Here is a 19,405-nt window from a genome sequence, read left to right as displayed (position 1 = left end):
TTTATTTTTTATTTTTTGTTAAAAATGCATTGTTGGTTAAAGGGCTTTGTAAGTAAGCATTTCACTGTGAGGTCTACTACACCTGTTGTATTCAGCATTTCACTGTGAGGTCTACTACACCTGTTGTATTCAGCATTTCACTGTGAGGTCTACTACACCTGTTGTATTCAGCATTTCACTGTGAGGTCTACTACACCTGTTGTATTCAGCATTTCACTGTGAGGTCTACTACACCTGTTGTATTCAGCATTTCACTGTGAGGTCTACTACACCTGTTGTATTCAGCATTTCACTGTGAGGTCTACTACACCTGTTGTATTCAGCATTTCACTGTGAGGTCTACCTACACCTGTTGTATTCAGCATTTCACTGTGAGGTCTACTACACCTGTTGTATTCAGCATTTCACTGTGAGGTCTACTACACCTGTTGTATTCAGCATTTCACTGTAAGGTCTACACACCTGTTGTATTCGGCGCATGTGACAAATAACAATTTTGGATTTGATTTGCTCAAATATAACAGCTGTAGCTATGACAACTGAAACTTCCCATGTCCTCTTCACAGATACTGTACCGACTCATAAAGGCAGAGACAACTCCTCTCCACTTCTGACGGTGTAAACCCACCAGCCAGAACGAGACATTAAAAAGACCATTTAAAGATGAAAGTAATCGTAACCTCTTAAGTCTTCCACGATGATGTTGTCCTCTCTCTCTGCGATCTGGGAGGCCATGCCCATAATCAGATGGTCTATATCCTGTCCTGACTTCAGGTTGGGGTTCTAACAACAGACAGCTGTCTCATCACAGGCACATATAGACTACATACAAAGTAGGCAGTAGATACCGACTGGTCCCAGATCAGTGATGTATCAAATTCAGAATGACCGTATGAGTTGGACAGACAACTAACACATATCTGGGACCAGGCTACAATATAAAACAAATAAACAAATTGACAGAGATGTGTGTTTCTTACATATTTGTATCTTTTGGTTTTACCTGACGGTTCCAAAAGCTGTTACACATGCGTATGGCCGGTGCCGTACTCCCATCGATGTTGACAACCTTCTGAAAGTGGCAAGTTTTGTTTCTGTAGACAAGAGAATGTTTGGAAAAAGTCACGATGACATTCAAGCAGCTGTTATTAAAATACGAATGTTGACTCAAACGCGGCATTAAGACGCCATGTTTCTTAGAACAAAACAACACCATAAACCCAAGAGAACATTTTAGCAATATTGAATTTATTTATTTATTTTAACTAGGTAAGTCAGTTAAGAAACAAATTCTTATTCACAAGGACAGCCTACCCCCGGGGCGACACTGGGCCAATTGTGTGCCGCCCTATGGGACTCCCAATCATGGCCGGTTATGATACAGCCTGGACTCGAACCAGGGTCTGTAGTGACAGCCTCTGAGATTGTGCCTTAGACCACTGCACCACTCAGGAGCCCCTATTGGAGTAGCCTGAAGAAATCTGAAGTGTTTTATTTAACTTTTATTTAACTAGGCAAGTCAATTAAGAACAAATTCTTATTTACAATGACGGCCTACCGGGGAACAGTGGGTTAACTGCCTTGTTCAGGGGCAAAACGACAGAATTTTACCTTGTCAGCTCGGGGATTCATTCTAGCAACCTTTCAGTTACTGGTCCAACACTCTAACCACTAGGCTACCTGTCGCCCCTCCACTCTAACCACTAGGCTACCTGCCGCCCCTCCACTCTAACCACTAGGCTACCTGCCGCCCCTCCACTCTAACCACTAGGCTACCTGCCGCCCCTCCACTCTAACCACTAGGCTACCTGCCTCCCATCCACTCTAACCACTAGGCTACCTGCCCCCCCTGCACTCTAACCACTAGGCTACCTGCCTCCCCTCCACTCTAACCACTAGGCTACCTGCCTCCCCTCCACTCTAACCACTAGGCTACCTGCCTCCCCTCCACTCTAACCACTAGGATACCTGCCGCCCCTCCACTCTAACCACTAGGCTACCTGCCGTCCCTCTACTCTAACCACTAGGCTACCTGCCTCCCCTCCACTCTAACCACTAGGCTACCTGCCGCCCCTCCACTCTAACCACTAGGCTACCTGCCTCCCCTCCACTCTAACCACTAGGCTACCTGCCTCCCCTCCACTCTAACCACTAGGCTACCTGCCTCCCCTCCACTCTAACCACTAGGCTACCTGCCTCCCCTCCACTCTAACCACTAGGCTACCTGCCTCCCCTCCACTCTAACCACTAGGCTACCTGCCTCCCCTCCACTCTAACCACTAGGCTACCTGCCTCCCCTCCACTCTAACCACTAGGCTACCTGCCGCCCCTCCACTCTAACCACTAGGCTACCTGCCTCCCCTCCACTCTAACCACTAGGCTACCTGCCACCCCTCCACTCTAACCACTAGGCTACCTGCCGCCCCTCCACTCTAACCACTAGGCTACCTGCCGCCCCTCCACTCTAACCACTAGGCTACCTGCCGCCCCTCCACTCTAACCACTAGGCTACCTGCCGCCCCTCCACTCTAACCACTAGACTACCTGCCTCCCCTCCACTCTAACCACTAGGCTACCTGCCGCCCCTCCACTCTAACCACTAGGCTACCTGCCTCCCCTCCACTCTAACCACTAGGCTACCCGCCACCCCTCCACTCTAACCACTAGGCTACCTGCCACCCCTCCACTCTAACCACTAGGCTACCTGCCGCCCCTCCACTCTAACCACTAGGTTACCTGCCCCCCCCTCCACTCTAACCACTAGGCTACCTGCCTCCCCTCCACTCTAACCACTAGGCTACCTGCCGCCCCTCCACTCTAACCACTAGGTTACCTGCCGCCCCTCCACTCTAACCACTAGGCTACCTGCCGCCCCTCCACTCTAACCACTAGGTTACCTGCCGCCCCTCCACTCTAACCACTAGGCTACCTGCCGCCCCTCCACTCTAACCACTAGGCTACCTGCCGTCCCTCCACTCTAACCACTAGGCTACCTGCCTCCCCTCCACTCTAACCACTAGGCTACCTGCCGCCCCTCCACTCTAACCACTAGGCTACCTGCCTCCCCTCCACTCTAACCACTAGGCTACCTGCCGCCCCTCCACTCTAACCACTAGGCTACCTGCCGCCCCTCCACTCTAACCACTAGGCTACCTGCCACCCCTCCACTCTAACCACTAGGCTACCTGCCGCCCCAAAGTGTTTTCTAGCCTGGTGTAAACCAGCATGATCACCTGATAGTTCACCTTTCTGTTTCCCTGATATCTGAAGTTAAACTGAAAGGTGAAAGCAGGCTGGTTCTACCGGGCTAGTGGATTCTGAATCTGTCGTCGTCGGAGGAGGAGCGTATTCTCCAGCCGGCGGAAGCTAGGCCACAGTACCTCATGAAGACACCAGGAGGGGCCATCGTAGAGGCAAAACGTATGGCAGCTGCCTGAAACTCAGGCGAGATCCCTGGATCCACAAACTTCTGGTAGCCTGCAGGAGACAAGGCAGACGATGACACCAGCGTATACCTGTAAACCTGTAAACCTACTATAGAAGAGAAGAGAGGACGTACAGAACATATGTCCTAGGTAAGGTATGCCCACAGGTAAAGGAAGTACCGTGTAACATTGTGAAATAACACAGGTAAAGGAACACCTCTAACCTCCATATGATTTATGAAGAGAAAACAAAGGAACATAATGTGACTGTCACTGACCTCTGACCTTATTATTCTGGCTGACTGTGGAGCACCTGGCCGTGTGTGTGTGTGTGTGTGTGTGTGTGTGTGTGTGTGTGTGTGTGTGTGTGTGTGTGTGTGTGTGTGTGTGTGTGTGTGTGTGTGTGTGTGTGTGTGTGTGTGTGTGTGTGTGTGTGTGTGTGTGTGGAGAACCAGGCTGTGTGTGTTTGTCTGATGACGCAGAGAACAACTCACCTAACCACTGATTACCAGCGCATGACCTTGCTTCAGTCGTTCCTCTTCCCTCCCCTCTCATCATGCATTCCCCTCCTCTCTCTCTCTCCCTCTCTCTGTCCCCCCTCTCTCTCTCCCTCTCTCTGTCCCCCCTCTCTCTCTCCCTCTCTGTCCCCTCCCTCTCTCTGTTCCCACACACTCTCTCTCTCCCTCTCTCTGTTCCCACACACTATCTCTGTCCCCCTCTCTCTCTCTCCTCTCTCTGTTCCCCCCTCTCTCTCTCTCTCTGCCCCACTCGCTCTCCCGCTCTCTGTCCCCCACCCTCTCTCTCTCCCTCTCTCTGTTCCCCCCTCTCTCTCTCTCTCTGCCCCACTCGCTCTCCCGCTCTCTGTCCCCCTCTCTCTCTCTCCCTCTGTCTGCCCCCTCTCTCTCTCCCTCTTTATGTTTCCCCCCTCTCTCTCTTCCTCTCTGTTTCCCGCCTCTCTCTCTCTGCCCCCCTCTCTCCGTCTCTCTGTTCCCCCTCTCTCTCTTCCTCTCTGTTTCCCGCCTCTCTCTCTCTGCCCCCCTCTCTCCGTCTCTCTGTTCCCCCTCTCTCTCTTCCTCTCTGTTTCCCGCCTCTCTCTCTCTGCCCCCCTCTCTCCGTCTCTCTGTTCCCCCTCTCTCTCTCCCTCTCTCTGTTTCCCCCCTCTCTCTCTCTTCCTCTCTGTTCCCCCCTCTCTCTCTTCTTCTCTATTGCCCCCTCTCTCTCCCTCTCTCTGTTCCCCCTCTCTCTCTCTTCCTCTCTGTTCCCCACCCTCTCTCTTCTTCTCTCTGCCCCTCTCTCTCTCTCCCTCTCTCTGTTTCCCCCTCTCTCTCTTCTTCTCTCTGCCCCCTCTCTCTCTCCCTCTCTCTGTTTCCCCCCCTCTCTCTCTCTTCCTCTCTGTTCCCCCCCTCTCTCTCTTCTTCTCTCTGCCCCCCTCTCTCTCCCTCTCTCTGTTTCCCCCTCTCTCTCTCTCCCTCTTTATGTTTCCCCCCCTCTCTCTTCCTCTCTGTTTCCCGCCTCTCTCTCTCTGCCCCCTCTCTCTTCCTCTCTGTTCCCCCTCTCTCTCTTCTTCTATCTGCCCCCCTCTCTCTCCCTCTCTCTGTTTCCCCCCTCTCTCTCTCTCTTCCTCTCTGTTCCCCCCCTCTCTCTCTTCTTCTCTCTGCCCCCCTCTCTCTCTCTCTCTCCCTCTCTCCGTCCCCCCCTCTCTCTCTCTCTCTCCCTCCCTCTCTCTTTCTTACTTACCAAGGTATGGAGACATTGTCTTTTCCCCCAGGAATCCAGGCAGCCATTCATAGAATGCAATATTCTGTAAAATAACAAAACCTAAATCAAGTCTATTAAACTCTTGAGTTACTTCTCTGTGTGAATAGACTACCAGTGTTGCATACAACTTTCATTGCTTGTCAAAACAGAGGATAATAACCTTGGTAGTTGCTGGTTACCCGAGGTGGGGGGTGTGACGCAGACACCTAACTCTCAGGTAATCCCATTTCATCCAGAAACCCACAACCACCTGGCACTGATGTAACTAACGACTCTCTTTTCTGGTCATGTGACATGCTGTATTACAGTAAAAAATTGACCACAATGTGTTGGTTGGATTACAGCAGACTTTTCCTGATACCTGGAACGTGGCGACCACGGTTTTCCTGGCGCTTTGAAACAGGTCTTCGTCTGACCACGACGGCTGTTTCTCACGCAGCTGGGAGGCGATGTAATTGTGGTAGCGAAACCACAGGATTCCCTCGGCCATGGTGAACACATTCTCGTTGCCCCAGCCGTTACCCAACTCTGGAGGGTAGAAGAACAAAGAAAGTGAAGGGTTCACTGACTGCATGTTTGGCTGTGGGACTGCACTATATCGACTGTATAGCAACGGCTAATCCCCAGTATCTCTACTTGCACACTCGTCTTCTGCACATCTATCACTCCAGTGTTTAATTGCTATATTGTAATTATTTCGCCACTATGGCCTATTTTATTGCCTTTACCTCCCTTATCTCACCTCATTTGCTCACATTGTATATAGACGTTTTCTATTGTATTATGTCAATATATGTATGTTTGTTTTATTCCATGTGTAACTCTGTGATGTTGATTGTGTCGCATTGCTTTGCTTTATCTTGGCCAGGTCGTAGTTATAAATGAGAACTTGTTCTCAACTAGTCTACCTGGTTAAATAAAAGCTGAAATAAAATAAATAAATAAATAAATATAAAAAATCTGTCAATTGACTGAAGGGAAATGGAAGTGACCCTTATCCTGGTATTAGTGTTAATAGGCAGTGATAACTGTCCTGAAACGAAAGTATTTTCACTATTTCTTTACAGGTGCCGACGATATCGTTATATCTCTTAAATGTGCTGATTAAATCTTTATATTACTTAGCTTCAGATTAAATCTTTATATCTCTTAAAGGTGCCGATGTAGGAGTGACGTGGCGTCACACCCAGCTCGTGAGGAGCAGGAAGTTTATATCCTGTTTAGTGGTTAGAGTGTTGGACTAGTAACCGAAAGGTTGCTGGCTCAAATCCCAGAGCTGACAAAGTAAAAAATCTGTCGTTCAGCACCTGAACAAGGCAGTTAACCCCACTGTTCCCCGGTAGGCCGTCATTGTAAAATAAGAATTTGTTCTTAACTGACTTGACCTAGTTAAAATAAAAATATTAAAATTTGAAATATTCTCTAAAGGTGCTGATGTCTAATATCCTGTTGCTGATATCTTTATATCCATTACAAAATACATGCAGATATTTTTGGTGCTTCCTTGTTTTCATTCTTCGGGCGTTAGTGAGGTGTCTAGCCAGATCAGGTTGGCATTATCAAGCTTTATTTTCTAAGTCCATTGTCATTCACCACTAAATCCTCAGAGAATAATGCACAGCTTTATAAATTCCAATCTTTTGTATAGCTGATTTTGTTGTCAAAGGTGTGGTTTTATGTGAGACAGACAGTGATGCAGGAGTATCGCTGTTGTCACCAGAGAAGAAGAAGAAAACGAAGAAGAAGAAGAAGACAACAACAAGCAGCATCTCTCACCGTAGAGTCCCTCAGGTCCATACTGACCAGTGGAGGGATCAGCAGCACTCCACATGAGGTTGCTGCCTCCCCTCCGTTTGGGCATGTCCGACTGCTCCCCCGAGGCTAGGAGACCTCCAGAGAAACTCCTCAGGGCGTCAGACCAGGAACTAGACGGGCCGTAGATAGAGCTGCCGTCCAGCCACGCTGTCACCAGGTTCACCTACAGTACATAGCATGACATAACGTGACATGACATAACGTGACATGACATAACGTAACATCGCCTTTTTTTTAAGACAGAAAATAATGTTTTATTGTCACATACCCCAGATAGGTTCAGTGAAATGTAACATAACATGACATGACATGACATAAGATGACATGACCAGACATAACATGACATAACATAACATGACCTGATGTAACATGACATGACATAACATGACATGACATGACCTGATATAACATGACATAACATGACATGACCTGACACAACATGACATAACAGGACATGACATAACATAACATGAAATAACATAACATGACATAACATGACATGACATGACATAGCACATCTACAGATAGAACATAATACAGTTTTTTATTTGGGGTGAAACACTTGGGACAGTGAGCTGTGGGCTTCTAGCCTATGGGTTTATCTGACGGGCAGTCTTATAAAGAATATAGGCTATGGGTTTATCTGACGGGCAGTCTTATAAAGAATATAGGCTATGGGTTTATCTGACGGGCAGTCTTATAAAGAATATAGGCTATGGGTTTATCTGACGGGCAGTCTTATAAAGAATATAGGCTATGGGTTTATCTGATGGGCAGTCTTATAAAGAATATAGGCTATGGGTTTATCTGATGGGCAGTCTTATAAAGAATTTAGGCTATGGGTTTATCTGATGGGCAGTCTTATAAAGAATATAGGCTATGGGTTTATCTGACGGGCAGTCTTATAAAGAATATAGGCTATGGGTTTATCTGACGGGCAGTCTTATAAAGAATATAGGCTATGGGTTTATCTGATGGGCAGTCTTATAAAGAATATAGGCTATGGGTTTATCTGACGGGCAGTCTAATTACCTGTGTGCGGGGGGGGGGTTATTACCTGTGTGCGGGGGTTATTACCTGTGTGCAAAGGTTATTACCTGTGTGCGGGGATTATTACCTGTGTGCGAGGGTTATTTCATGTGTGCAAGGGTTATTACCTGTATCTGAGAGTTATTACCTGTGTGCAAGAGTTATTACCTGTGTGCAAGGATTATTGCCTGTGTGCAAGGGTAACCTGTGTGAGAGGGTTATTACCTGTGTGTGGGGTTATTACTAGTGTGCAAGGGGTATTACCCGTGTGAAAGGGGTTATTACCTGTGTGCGAGGGTTATTACCTGTGTGCGGGGGGTTATTACCTGTGTGCGGGGGTTATTACCTGTGTGAAAGGGGTTATTACCTGTGTGCGGGGGTTATTACCTGTGTGCGGGGGTTATTACCTGTGTGCGGGGGTTATTACCTGTGTGCAAGGGGTTATTACCTGTGTGCGGGGGTTATTACCTGTGTGCGGGGGGTTATTACCTGTGTGCGGGGGTTATTACCTGTGTGCGGGGGTTATTGGGGCTCTGGCTGGAGTGTTTTTCCCAGGGCCCCCTCTGGAATGGCAGTAGGACCCGGCCGGTACGGTTGGGGTCAAAGACTGGGTCTCCCTCTGGGACACGGATGTGCATGAATTCTGGAGGACAGCCTGGAGGACGAGAGTCCTGGATCTCAAATGCTACGTGGTACCCTGGACAGACGGAGGATAAATACAGGGACTTGAGTTTGGGTCGCTGCTATTGTCAATCTATTCAACAACAAAAAAACTTTCCAATCCTTTTTGACGAAGTTGCCAGGTGTTTAACTGGTCACTCATTTTGTTACTATGACAACCTCCAGACATTTAATTTCACAAAGTAGACCCGAAACAATATCTCCTGAATGAGTCGGGAATGAATCATAAACATTACGGATGATGTTCCCAGGTGTCGATTTACCGAAGAACACAGAGAGTACAGTCTGGTTGTGTGCAGAGGGCAGGCCCGAGGGGCCACTGGCCGTCACATCGCTGACCCTGCGCGGGTTGGGGAGCTGTGGCTCTTGGAGAGGCTGGAGAACCCCGTCAGAGTAGCGCGCCGGCAGGAGGCGGACCAGGCGGGAACCTGCATATAAACGCATCGTATATCTTTAAATATTAATATTTCAAATATTTAATATTGTAAGTTAGTGGTTAAGATTTTGTGATTAAAAACTTACCAACAGCACCTCGACTGTGATAGGCTAAATTGTTATACCAGCCGTCATATCGTTGGACTTCCCAGGGGACTTTGGCCTGAGAATCTGCACACGTTAAATGTATAGATTGACGGTCCTTTCAGAGTGATACTTAAAATGCAGGACTTGTATAATAGTTATTTATCAAAGGTTATGCATTTTTTCGTGTGTTTTACTAGTCGTACGTAAATAACACGAAATGACTAGTTACAAGGCTACTTACGTTGAACGATAAGAGAAAGTACCGCTAACACTGTCCACATCTGTTTACGCAAATCCATCGATGCGAGAGATTCCGCTCAGCACGTAGAGACCCACTCCAAGACGGTCAAGAGTTGTCGAGGTGCAGTCTACCGGTGTGGAAAGTGCAAGGTAGGAACCCATCGTGGAAAGAAAAATTGCGATATAGCCTAATTCGTTTCGTAATGCGTTAAATATATGTGATTAGCAGTGCTTTAATAACTGCTATAATTAAATTGTGACTGACACATATAGAGAAGTTGTACGTTGTATGGAAGAAACAACACTAAAGAAAGGTTTTAAACAGGAAATGTTAAATAATTAATTATTAATTTTTTTAAACTGTAAACTTACCCAATTTTGAGAATGAAATGTCATGCGCACTGAAGAAGCCGGAGTTACGACAAAATCCAGGTGAGCGAAATAGCGCTCCAGAGAAGAACAGCCAAACAGTGTGTCTAAGACCTAAGTTCTCATAAGTTCTCTTCTAAGTTCTCACTGACACATGAGTTTCCTTGTAGGAATAATCGTCACCGGTTCACACACCTCTGTTCCAAAAAAAAATATACCAATCAATGCAAGCCGAAAGATACACAAAAGAAGTGGCTGGTATAAAATAAGTCTCTCGCCTTTGTGTGTTACTACATTCGGTTTTTCCCATCTTTCTGCCTCTTGTCTTGACCTGCTGGTCTACTTTTTTTTGCACTTTCAGGTGAGCATTATTTTTTTTTTAAATAAATTTATTTTATTATTTTATTTGATATTATTTTAAGCATACTTATTATGCATGACATGAGAATAGCATAGTGATGTATTTATTATGATGGTTCAGAGGTAGATGGAGTTCGATGTTTCTTTGTTTGTGTGTTTTTCTTTGTTATGTGTTTGTTGCTTTTTACAAACTTGCGTGGTCTACTTTGATATGTTTCTTTTGGCGGTGATAGTATGCCAGAGAGGCTAAACCTGAGTATCCGCTTACTGTACCCGTACTCTGTTTAGTTTGAATATGCTCTTAGTCTCAACAGAGTGGTTTCTTAAAGCACTTTGTAGGAAAACCCCCACAAAATTGGTCTACCAAATGAGAGTATGTTCAAGTAAAAATTATTTTGTCTTGATTCAGAAATAAAATACTTTCTTTAAGTGATATAATATATAGTATACATCCTGAGACAACAGCAAAAACAAAAAACTGCTTTTCATTTATCTGACTTTCATTTATCTGCATGTCCAGCCTTTATATTGAGCCTCACAATGAAGTGTTTTACCATGTTCTTTAAAGGACAACCAGGGCTACAAGTAGAACACAAAACTATTGGATATTAAACTGTTGCATTCATGAGTTTTACTGACAAATGGCAATAAAAAATAAGGTCCACCAAAACAATAACTTGATAAAAATGTATATGAATGCTGTAATAAGTACAGAAATGGTTTGCTCAGTGGGAAATGAATATCCAACTAGTCAGTGACGATCGTGTGGCGTTTGGAGTTTGTGACAGCAACTATGTGAGCTTATTACAGTATTATAGACACCATGTCCTGGGATTTACTATGTAGAAGAACCCCTTACAGTATTATAGACACTATGACCTGGGATTTACTATGGTCTATGTAGAAGAACCCCTTACAGTATTATAGACACTATGTCCTGGGATTTACTATGGTCTATATAGAAGAACCCCTTACAGTATTATAGACACTATGTCCTGGGATTTACTATGGTCTATGTAGAAGAACCCCTTACAGTATTATAGACACTATGACCTGGGATTTACTATGTAGAAGAACCCCTTACAGTATTATAGACACCATGTCCTGGGATTTACTATGTAGAAGAACCCCTTACAGTATTATAGACACTATGACCTGGGATTTACTATGGTCTATGTAGAAGAACCCCTTACAGTATTATAGACACTATGTCCTGGGATTTACTATGATCTATGTAGAAGAACCCTTACAGTATTATAGACACTATGTCCTGGGATTTCCTATGGTCTATGTAGAAGAACCCCTTACAGTATTATAGACACTATGTCCTGGGATTTACTGTGTAGAAGAACCCCTTACAGTATTATAGACACTATGTCCTGGGATTTACTATGGTCTATGTAGAAGAACCCCTTACCATCTAACAACTCTTATGTAGCTTGCGAGTGTCCGTGAGAGTCTCAGCTTTTCATAGATAGCTTTTAATAGTTTGTATCTCAAACAATTCGGACTCTACAGCCGTTTTTGTAAAAAAGACCCAGCCCTGGGCCCTTTCAGGAATTTTTTGTTTGTGTACTAGGTCATCAAATTGTGTACTACGTCATCATATTCGTATGATATGTTTCGAATTCAATTTGTTTGTTGTGCTTAAGATCCTGGGGCCGGTTGGACCAGCGGGTGGTAACTCTAAATCCCACGTAAAATGTGCTCTATGCAGGACCTAAAAGTTGTACCTGTTGTGCCCTTCTATGAGCTACGCCTAGTAGGGAGCAGGCATAGGATGTTCATTTGGGACTATCTTATTTCATGATATACAGAGAAAATAATAGCAATATATATTTTTAAAAGGATGTGAGTCTCGTGTTCATATTTCACAAGCTCCGCGGGCTTTTCCAGATGGCTATGAACGAGTCAATAGCAAAATAATACTCCCAATTCCCCCAGTGTACATTATCCTCTACTATACAGTGTTGAACTGATGGCCCAATGTATCTCCTATCTCTGGATCTTTACACAGTAATTGAGACACCGTGCTCTTAACACACTAACACTGTCTCTTTCTGGTCACGCTGTCTGCTCTCAGCCCCGGAGATCCTGAGGAAAGATGACCTTCTACGATAACATTTACCCGTTCTACCCCCTACCGAGAACCTCCTTTATCTTCAGCACCCACCTCCTCACTATTATCCTGGTCTTCCTGGTCTTCACATTCAGCTTCCTTCTTATTCTGCCAGGTATCAGAGGCAAGTCGGTGAGTAGAACCAACTGGTTCAAATTAATACCAACAGAATATTGAATCTTCAGACTCGATTGATCTTCATATTCCATTTCTGTTGGCACAAATCTGACTCCGTAATACCTACTGTGGCCTACGATTAGATAATATAAATTGCTCAATGTAGATACATATTGACTTAAACTGATTATTTCCCCTTGGAATGTGATTAAAATCAAATGGATTAATAAAACAATAACAACAATGTATTATAGCTGTCAGTCAGTGAAAGTAGGTACATGTTTCGTGATCCTGACTTGTGTCCTCAAACCCTCTCTTCTAGAGACTGTTCTGGATGTTCAGACTCATCATCAGTTTCTTCATAGGTGTAGTAATTGTAGGTAAGTACCGTACCTACCTGGACATTTCTTTTAGTTTTCACGTCACATCTTTTACAACACTATACAAGAATTTTTGAACTCTCTGCATATTTATATTTATTTTATACCCGCAGGATTGTTGATTAGGCTACTCGATTCCGATTGGTCGACAGGGTGTCAATTATTTCACAGGAAACACACATCAAAAGAAATGCTGAATCAACTGCTATAAAGTAGTTCATTGTATCGTTGTTGTTTTTAGTATGACACCCAATCCCAATCTCAATCCCAATCTCAATCCCAATCTCAATCTCAATCTCAATCCCAATCTCAATCTCAATCCCAATCTCAATCTCAATCGCAGCACTGAATTTCACCAGTGACTGGGCTGAGGCCCAAACCACTACCAACGCTACCTACAAGTCCTTCAGCAGTGAGGAGGTGAACGCTGAGGTGGGACTGCATGTTGGATTGTACGGCATCAACATAACTTTAAGAGGTGAGCCCCGTAAACCACAGGCAGTGCGTCCAAAAGGCTAGGGGGAAGCTAAACTGACCCAGAATGTACATTCAAATAAACATGACCAATTTATAGGCCTCCACATCGCCGTGCGGGCTACCTGTAGCTCTATATAGCTCCGCATTGACATGATTGGTTGGTAGGTGGGTGGGGGCGGTACTTCCTGTATAAACACATTCACTTCTTTGACAACTTCCTTCACAACAGCTCTGCTCTGCTCAGCAAGTATGAATGCCCCCGTAAATACTGTACTGCTAATTCAGACACCAGAATGACCATAAATATACTAATACAGAGTACTTATGCAGCGCATTCGGAAAGTATTCAGACCCTTTGACCTTTTTTCCACATTTTGTTACGTTACAGCCTTACTAAAAAAAAAATGATACAAATATTTTTTTCCTCATTAATCTACGCACAATACCCCATAATGACAAAGCAAAAACTCGTTTTTCGAAATTTTAGCAAATATATAAAGAGAAATAAACAGAAATATCACATTTACATAAAGTATTCAGACCTTTTACTCAGTACTTTGTCGAAGCACCTTTTGGCAGCGATTTACAGCCTCGACTCTTCTTAAGACGAACCATCACTCGAAAACTAGTGGACCAATGGAGACGCAATATATATATATATATATATACGCTAGGGTTGAATGGAGGGAACCTGCCAAAACCACTCCCTTTTCCCGGGATAAATAACAGAGAGAAACCGGTAAATTATAATAAAATATTTGAATACATGATTTATATAAACATGACGCGTAATGGAAACTGTTAAATGATATGTGATGTTTTATATCTGGATTCAATACGGCCTTCTCTCTGGCCACTGCACGATCAACGCTCAGCGTGGAAACCGACAGCCCGTCTCAGCATGTAGATCCGTCATCTCATCATGGTAACTGTTTTATTTTATTGCGACAGGTGGACCTACATTTGCTAATATAAAATACCTAATGCGCTGTCTAATTGACACGTCTCTATCTGGATTTCAAAGGGGTCACTTTATTTCTTTTTTTATTGTAAAGATTATTTGTTTTTAAATTCCAGCTGCAAAGTTTTAAAACACTCATATATCGTTTCTTTAAATCAATACAGGAGCTAGCAGTCTTTCTCTCTCTCCATCAAGTCCATTTAAATTGTATCCAAAATAGATAATCCTGTATCCAAAATAGATAATCCTGTATCCAAAATAGATAATCCTGTATCCAAAATAGATAATCCTGTATCCAAAATAGATAATCCTGTATCCAAAATAGATAATCCTGTATCCAAAATAGTTAATCCTGTATCCAAAATAGATAATCCTGTATCCAAAATAGATAATCCTGTATCCAAAATAGTTAATCCTGTATCCAAAATAGATAATCCTGTATCCAAAATAGTTAATCCTGTATCCAAAATAGTTAATCCTGTATCCAAAATAGATGTATCCAAAATAGATAATCCTGTTCTAGAGTGATATATAGTCCTATCAATAGATGTCCTAGCCTATTTCTTTCAGGTAATAAATTCAATGCAGGTTTAGTCTTATATTTAGCTAATGAATGATGGCCTATGTATAATAAACTTCTAACTGATAGCCTCTGTCTCTTGCGTAATACCCAAGCACCTGTGTTCCGCTGGCCTCTCTCCTTGGATAACGCTCCTTAGCTCTTGGAGTCCCATGCAGGAAAAGACAATAGATAGAATAGCAGGTTACCAGTGACAGACAGGTGACCTCCCACCAGGTTACCAGTGACAGACAGGTTACCTCCCACCAGGTTACCAGTGACAGACAGGTGGCCTCCCACCAGGTTACCTCCCACCAGGTTACCTCCCACCAGGTTACCAGTGACAGACAGGTTGCCTCCCACCAGGTTACCAGTGACAGACAGGTGGCCTCCCACCAGGTTACCAGTGACAGACAGGTCACCTCCCACCAGGTTACCAGTGACAGACAGGTGGCCTCCCACCAGGTTACCTCCCACCAGGTTACCTCCCACCAGGTTACCAGTGACAGACAGGTCACCTCCCACCAGGTTACCAGTGACAGACAGGTGGCCTCCCACCAGGTTACCAGTGACAGACAGGTGGCCTCCCACCAGGTTACCAGTGACAGACAGGTGGCCTCCCACCAGGTTACCAGTGACAGACAGGTTACCTCCCACCAGGTTACCAGTGACAGACAGGTGGCCTCCCACCAGGTTACCAGTGCTGTAGCTCTAGGTCTGGGATTGTGACACATAACTTGTCATGTGTGTTGTAAGTGCATGGATTATAACCTCCCATTGTCCTCTATGGTCTCTATCCCTCCAGGGAATCCTGTGAATCAACTGAACGAGACCATCAACTACAACGAGATGTTTGAGTGGAAAGACACCATCGATGAGGAGTACGAGGATGCCCTAGAGAGAGGTCTACCTAACCCCATCCTCTATATCGCTGAGAAGTTTACCCTCAACAACCCATGTGGCCTCATCTACCAGTATAGATACTCTGGGCGCTATGCCTCGGCCACTCTCTGGTAAGCTGACTAGATCTAAACACATAACAGTAGTGGATATTCCACCACCAGATCCGAAGGTTAATGTTAAGCATCAAATCAAATTAAATCCCCCAAAATTATTTGTCCAGTTCGAGGTGAGTAATCTCTGTCCTGATATCCAGAAGTTATTTTCGGTCATAAGAGACGGTGGCAGAAATATTATGTACAAAATAAGATACAAACAATACGAGCAAAAAAATTGCACAATTGTTTAGGAGCCCCGTAAAAAAGGAAGCCATTCCCTCCGGCGCCATTATGGGCATTATAGAGATGGAGATCAAAGTTATGGTAAGGTTTAAGTTAGGTGTTCAGGGTTAATGTTTTGGGGGGGGGGGGTGTGTAAGGTTTAAGTTAGGTGTATGTTCAGGGTTAATGTTTTGGGGGGGGTGAGGTTAAAGTAAGACGTAGGGGTTACTGAAGCGGCATCCAAAACCATTGAAAATCGTCTGACTGTACATACACACACTGTCAAATGTAAAACAAGCGCTGTCTCCCCTTCCCCAGGACAGCGTTCTGCTGCTGGATGGTAGCCAACGTGCTATTCTCCATGCCTGTCATCCTGTACGCCGGCTACATGATGGTGGCCACTGCTGCCTTCATCTTCTTCTCCATGGCCTCTTTCTCCACCATCAGGAATCTGCCTACCTGTCTGTTCACCATAGGCACCTCTGGAGCCTTCCAGACAGAGTACAGCGGTTCTTTCTGGCTGGCTCTGGCCACAGGTAAGGAAAGGTTTACCAAAGCTCAAGGCTCTTTCCTCAATTTAAACTTTCCTCAATTCCTTGTGTCCTCTCTCCTAGCCTCCATCTCAAGTGGTTATGAGGTTAGGAGAAAGGACTCTAGGAATCAAGGAAAGATTAATTGAGAAAGAGTCAAGTTATCCACACTAATGACAACATGAAAGGGCATTTTGTTAAAAAAAAAAAGGCGTCCATCTTGTTTTCCAGGTGTCCTGTGTCTGGTCATCGGAGTCCTGGTGGTTCTGCTGGACTGTCTGATCCCTGAGAAGATACGAGAGGCCTTCAGTGTCGAGGTGGACAACGACGAAGATGAAGATATTCATTTTGGACAGGGATACCTGAACTCCAACTTCCTGGCAAGCGTAACCACCACACCTTTGACAACTTTAGTACTTCCTACGGTAAGTCTTCCAGTTTAATAAGTAGATGCAAGTCTAGCTCTGGTCCAGGGCTTCGTTTAGTTGCCTTCTAACAATCACCATCACTACTGTAGCGCTACAGATGTAGGATTTTAATTTGAGCCAGTTTGCTTCAGCAGGAAAATAATCCTGTAGCAACAAGAAATGTGCATTTTTATTTGGATTATAATTAATGGGCATTTTCCTAGCCAAAATCAAGTCTGAAATTTCTAAGTGGATATTGCAAACTTTAGAAGCTTATTTAAACCTCAAATACAGAACAGGGTCATCAAATTAAGATCCTACATCTGTAGTAATAGGTAAATAGTATTGATTTAACCGTAAATAATGTTATTTTCTTCTTCTTATGTGTTCCAGGATGAAATTCAGAAAGACAGCCACCAACCATCCCTCCAGGAGCTGTCAATCGCAATGTAACCCAACGTGGCAGGCGTTAAAACACGCCTGAGACGGAGTTCCCACATCCGCTTTTCAGCGGAAAAGTGTATCCCTGAAAACCGGATACATCCGGTTGTTGGCAACTCCCTCTAAGGCTGGTCGCAATGTAACGAAGTCAGATTCATAACCTCATTCCCCAGCTTGAAAGGTCTCTACCGAACTATTGAATCCCTAGCTTTTCGAACAGCGTAGTTGGTTAAAACGTTGTCAAGGAGGGCAGTCACGTGCGAGACATTAGCCTCTGTCGAGTCCCCAACAAACGGATGTGTCCTGGGTTCCAGTCTGGCTGTGAGGCGACGAGGGAGGAAATGGTACTGCTAGACTAGCACAGTGACCTCCTTTTACACAGGCCTCTTGTACTGTACTGTAAATAATGTGTATAAAATGTGTTCTACTCTGTCAATGCCATAATTGTTATTATTAGATGTGTTGTATTACATGTCATGTTGAAATAGTGTACGAAAATGTATTAAAAAGTTTTTTGCGAGATTCACACACTTTTTTTGTTTGTTACTGGAGATAATTGAGTCAGGTATTCAAGTAATTGACGATGTGCTTCTTGTGTAATAACCAAATGGCACCCTATTCCCTATATAGTGCACTACTTTAGACCAGCACCCTATAGAACCCTATTCCCTATATAGTGCACTACTTTAGACCAGAGCCCTATTGAACCTTATTCCCTATATAGTGCACTACTTTAGACCAGCACCCTATAGAACCCTATTCCCTATATAGTGCACTACTTTAGACCAGAGCCCTATAGAACCCTATTCCCTACATAGTGCACTACTTTAGACCAGAGCCCTATAGAACCCTATTCCCTACATAGTGCACTACTTTAGACCAGGACCCCTATGGCTCTTGGTCAAACGTGCACTAGGGAACAGGTGCGACATTTTGGGGTACAAAATTTGAGTTTTTATTTTTTTTAAAGTATTTTACTTTCATTTTCATCATTGCATGTAATAAATGTAATTTTATTTAAAACACATTTGGTAAGCAATAATTAGCCTTGTCACTGGTTTCATCGATCACAGTGTATTCTCAGTATCTCACAATACATTCGTACAGTAATATACAAGTTAATACATTCTCGTTGTACCTGGTCTGCCTCACCAATGGCACCCTACACCCTTTATAGTCCACTCCTTTTGACCAGAGCACTGTTGCAACGGCCCTGGTTAAAAAGTAGTGCACTGTAAAAAGGAATAGGGTTCGGTTTGGGACGGCAGACCTGATGTTTAAGGTAATCAGTCACCTAAATATATGTGTAAAGAAGAACCCACGTTTCAGTAATATCTTTGGCCTTCACCATTACCGTAATATTATATACCATTACCGTAACATTATATACCATTACCGTAATATTATATACCATTACCATAGTATTATATACCATTACCGTAATATTATATACCATTACCATAGTATTATATACCATTACCATAGTATTATATACCATTACTGTAATATTATATACCATTACCGTAATATTATATACCATTACTGTAATATTATATACCATTACTGTAATATTATATACCATTACTGTAATATTATATACCATTACCGTAATATATATATACCATTACCGTAGTATTATATACCATTACTGTAATATTATATACCATTACCGTAATATTATATACCATTACCGTAATATTATATACCATTACCGTAATATATATATATACCATTACCGTAGTATTATATACCATTACCGTAATATTATATACCATTACCGTAATATTATATACCATTACTGTAATATTATATACCATTACCGTAATATATATATATACCATTACCGTAGTATTATATACCATTACCGTAGTATTATATACCATTACTGTAATATTATATACCATTACCATAGTATTATATACCATTACTGTAGTATTATATACCATTACCGTAGTATTATATACCATTACTGTAGTATTATATACCATTACTGTA

General features: G+C 43.6%; 2 protein-coding genes across 4 annotated transcripts in view; one reads left to right on the top strand and one right to left on the bottom strand.

Annotated features, from left to right (window-relative positions):
- The window catches only part of duox (dual oxidase), a 33,120-nt gene extending 23,159 nt beyond the window's left edge, over positions 1-9,961 (bottom strand). Inside the window, exons 1-10 of one of the 2 annotated variants that reach the window (XM_045688575.1) lie at positions 9,472-9,584; positions 9,231-9,314; positions 8,972-9,136; positions 8,537-8,724; positions 6,960-7,161; positions 5,545-5,711; positions 5,163-5,226; positions 3,381-3,477; positions 1,004-1,094; positions 681-783 (exon numbers count right to left, since the gene is read on the bottom strand). In XM_045688575.1, coding sequence (XP_045544531.1) covers positions 681-783; positions 1,004-1,094; positions 3,381-3,477; positions 5,163-5,226; positions 5,545-5,711; positions 6,960-7,161; positions 8,537-8,724; positions 8,972-9,136; positions 9,231-9,314; positions 9,472-9,529 — 1,219 coding nt within the window. In that variant the 5' untranslated portion in view covers positions 9,530-9,584. Of the gene's footprint in view, positions 1-680; positions 784-1,003; positions 1,095-3,380; positions 3,478-5,162; positions 5,227-5,544; positions 5,712-6,959; positions 7,162-8,536; positions 8,725-8,971; positions 9,137-9,230; positions 9,315-9,471; positions 9,585-9,842 lie in introns of those variants that run through there. The other variant, XM_045688576.1, reaches the window with a different exon arrangement.
- On the top strand, positions 9,336-17,936 carry duox2 (dual oxidase 2). 2 transcript variants are annotated; one of them, XM_045688577.1, is made up of 8 exons: positions 9,336-9,620; positions 12,283-12,450; positions 12,758-12,815; positions 13,159-13,293; positions 15,618-15,825; positions 16,351-16,568; positions 16,794-16,987; positions 17,363-17,936. In XM_045688577.1, exons 2-8 carry the CDS (start codon positions 12,304-12,306, stop codon positions 17,420-17,422), a joined length of 1,020 nt encoding a protein of 339 aa, XP_045544533.1. In that variant the 5' UTR covers positions 9,336-9,620; positions 12,283-12,303; the 3' UTR covers positions 17,423-17,936. The 2 variants fall into 2 exon arrangements, with proteins under 2 accessions (XP_045544533.1, XP_045544534.1); XM_045688578.1 differs by lacking the exon at positions 9,336-9,620 and adding an exon at positions 9,945-10,200.
- Positions 17,937-19,405: the final 1,469 nt, after the last annotated feature.

This window comes from Salmo salar, chromosome ssa10, assembly GCF_905237065.1.
Source record: "Salmo salar chromosome ssa10, Ssal_v3.1, whole genome shotgun sequence".
In the NCBI taxonomy this organism is placed as follows: Eukaryota; Metazoa; Chordata; class Actinopteri; order Salmoniformes; family Salmonidae; genus Salmo; species Salmo salar.
The sequence above is the reverse complement of the archived record's forward strand: the minus strand, read 5'-3'. Positions and strand labels throughout refer to the sequence as shown.